General features: G+C 38.6%; 1 protein-coding gene across 1 annotated transcript in view; it reads right to left on the bottom strand.

Annotated features, from left to right (window-relative positions):
• ndufs2 (NADH:ubiquinone oxidoreductase core subunit S2) overlaps positions 1-2,078 on the bottom strand; it is a 9,330-nt gene extending 7,252 nt beyond the window's left edge. Inside the window, exons 1-2 of the mRNA XM_008287161.1 lie at positions 1,959-2,078; positions 187-296 (exon numbers count right to left, since the gene is read on the bottom strand). Coding sequence (XP_008285383.1) covers positions 187-296; positions 1,959-2,065 — 217 coding nt within the window. The 5' untranslated portion in view covers positions 2,066-2,078. The remainder of the gene's footprint in view (positions 1-186; positions 297-1,958) is intronic.
• Positions 2,079-2,401: the final 323 nt, after the last annotated feature.

A 2,401-nucleotide genomic window follows, 5' to 3' on the forward strand; every position in this document is an offset into this window, starting at 1 on the left:
CCGCGACCCTAGTGAGGATTAAGCGGTGTATAGATAATGGATGGATGGATGTCGTGAACTTTCACACAGTCTTGGTTATGCAAAATTTGTCATTGTATTGTATTGTATATAAATAAATTTTAAAAACTGTATAAAAATATGTAGTTAGTGACTGAATGACGTCATTAGCATGTGTGTGGATGGTACCATTCCATGGGGCTCTTCTCCATTTCTCAGTTTCGTTGTCGGGGTACAGCATACCCCACGTATATGGCTCGTTAAACTCCGCATCTGGCTGCCATTGTCTATGCTTCTGCCTGCAAAAGACAATGAATATATTCTCAAAGATCTACTCCAGTAAAAGTTACTTTTTTTCTAATTCCTTGCTAACATGTCCATATAGCCCATATCGTGAGTCAATGCCAAAGCTGAGAATTTTTACATACTGCAACGTACCAATGACAGTCTCAAAAACACAGATTACGACTCCCAGGCATTTTGCATGCAATAAAACAAAAGGAAGTAATCCTGTCAATTTACAGGATGGGGCTTTTTGTATCTTGTATCTTCAGAATCAGTTTCCAGTTTGACAACGCATGGCTGCATTACTCAAATATTACAAATTACCACTGTGTCGCATAGAATAGTTTTACAGTGTTTACGCAAAGACGTAGATGAGTTGGTGTGCTTGAGCTGCATGGAGTGGGGAGGGATGGAGGCAGTTATACATCTGCACATTCCACAGGAAGCAACGGTGTAAAGTTACATTGAAGCCAGTTTAAAGCAGGGAGGGATTATTTTCATGGGGGGAAAAAAACAAACAAAAAACATTAACTCTGAAACACAGAGATCAGTTTCTAGGGGCTACATCAATGACCAGAGAGGGACATGGATCACACATCATCACCAGATTAGATACTATCAAAAATATTAATAGGTGTATGTTCTAATGAAAGGATGAGAACTGAAAAACAGCTTCAAACATGTATTTATTATATCTTTTGAATGGCATTGTGTTATCTAAATACAGTCAATCTCCGCCATCGAAACAGGTAGGCCACTAATAACTCAGGAGCAGCATCTAAGTAAAACAGACATCCTAAATTGTAGTCTTTGCTAATTGCATTGTTTCAAATTGTAGTTCTGATCTGAACTGTTCAGCACTACCTCTCAGGCTACCTGCATGTCGCCTAAGTGGCTTTAATCTCTTTTCGTGGAGGCTGGCATTTGGAAAGGGTGACGAACTGGGCTAAACCTGGCTTGCCAACCTGACAACTAATAATCAGATCTGGCTGATGATTGAAGCACGCAGAGGTCGTGCTAGTAAAACGAGATGTTGATTAGTGCTAAATACTGCAACACTGCAATATATAGTGGCAACAGTGTATTAGTAACAAGTGTATTAAGTGTAAGTTAGCTTACCTTAGCCATGAATGAGACATGATTGACATTATTTAATAAATAGTAGTTTGTTATTAACTTACATCCGTCCTTTACTGGTGTAACATGTAAGGTGCTGTTAAATGTTTGCAGATGCTGTTTACTCTTTCCCGTTACCCCAAAAAAGAACGATACAATTTACAGTATATTGATGATAATGCAATAATTTTGCAATTAAGAACATTTTGACCTTATACTGAATATGCAAGACGTCTGTGTCGTAAACACTGACAGTTAGGCTAACCTGACAGCAGCTCAGAAGGCAACGACTTAACAGCGAGAAAGCGGATTTGCCCTGCAAAGTACGCGATATGTTAAGGGGTCAATGCTGTGATGGCTTCGTGCATACATCATAAAGGTGTTTCCATTTAGTCAAGTTCAAAACGTAGCATGCAACTCGTTTAATTACGAAGAGGCATTGTCGGCTTCTTTAGCATCATGCTAACATTAGCTTTCAGCATGCACATTCACGTAAAGCTCAAGCTAAGACCGCCATCCACACAAATGACATGTGAAGTTTTGTATTTTTGTCGCCGTACCTGTTCTGCAGGGCCGTACAGCCAGGGCTCACCAAGTTACCGTTTAATAATATTTTTGTTGAAGGACGTCCTAGTTTATTAAACGCCCTCAGCATTGTGGCCGCCATCTTGGCTGTTAGACAACCTCTGGCCAATGACGTAGAGGAGTTTCTTCTTTTGTGGTTTTAGAGGCTCGTTGGATGTAGAACATGGAGCGTCTGCCACCTATCGGTATGGATGCATCAGCATGAACCAGTCAAAGTTTTGGTATTATAAACGATAAAAAAGAAATATATGAATCTATAAATAAAATGTAGAATTATAATAATCAATTATATTATATAGTATAATCTTTTATTCGATTTGTATATACCCATTGACTGTATGTGCAGCAGATAGATAGATAGATAGATAGATAGATAGATAGATAGATAGATAGATAGATAGATAGATAGATAGATAGA

Source organism: Stegastes partitus, unplaced genomic scaffold (assembly GCF_000690725.1).
Source record: "Stegastes partitus isolate 25-593 unplaced genomic scaffold, Stegastes_partitus-1.0.2 Scaffold489, whole genome shotgun sequence".
Classification (NCBI taxonomy): domain Eukaryota; kingdom Metazoa; phylum Chordata; class Actinopteri; family Pomacentridae; genus Stegastes; species Stegastes partitus.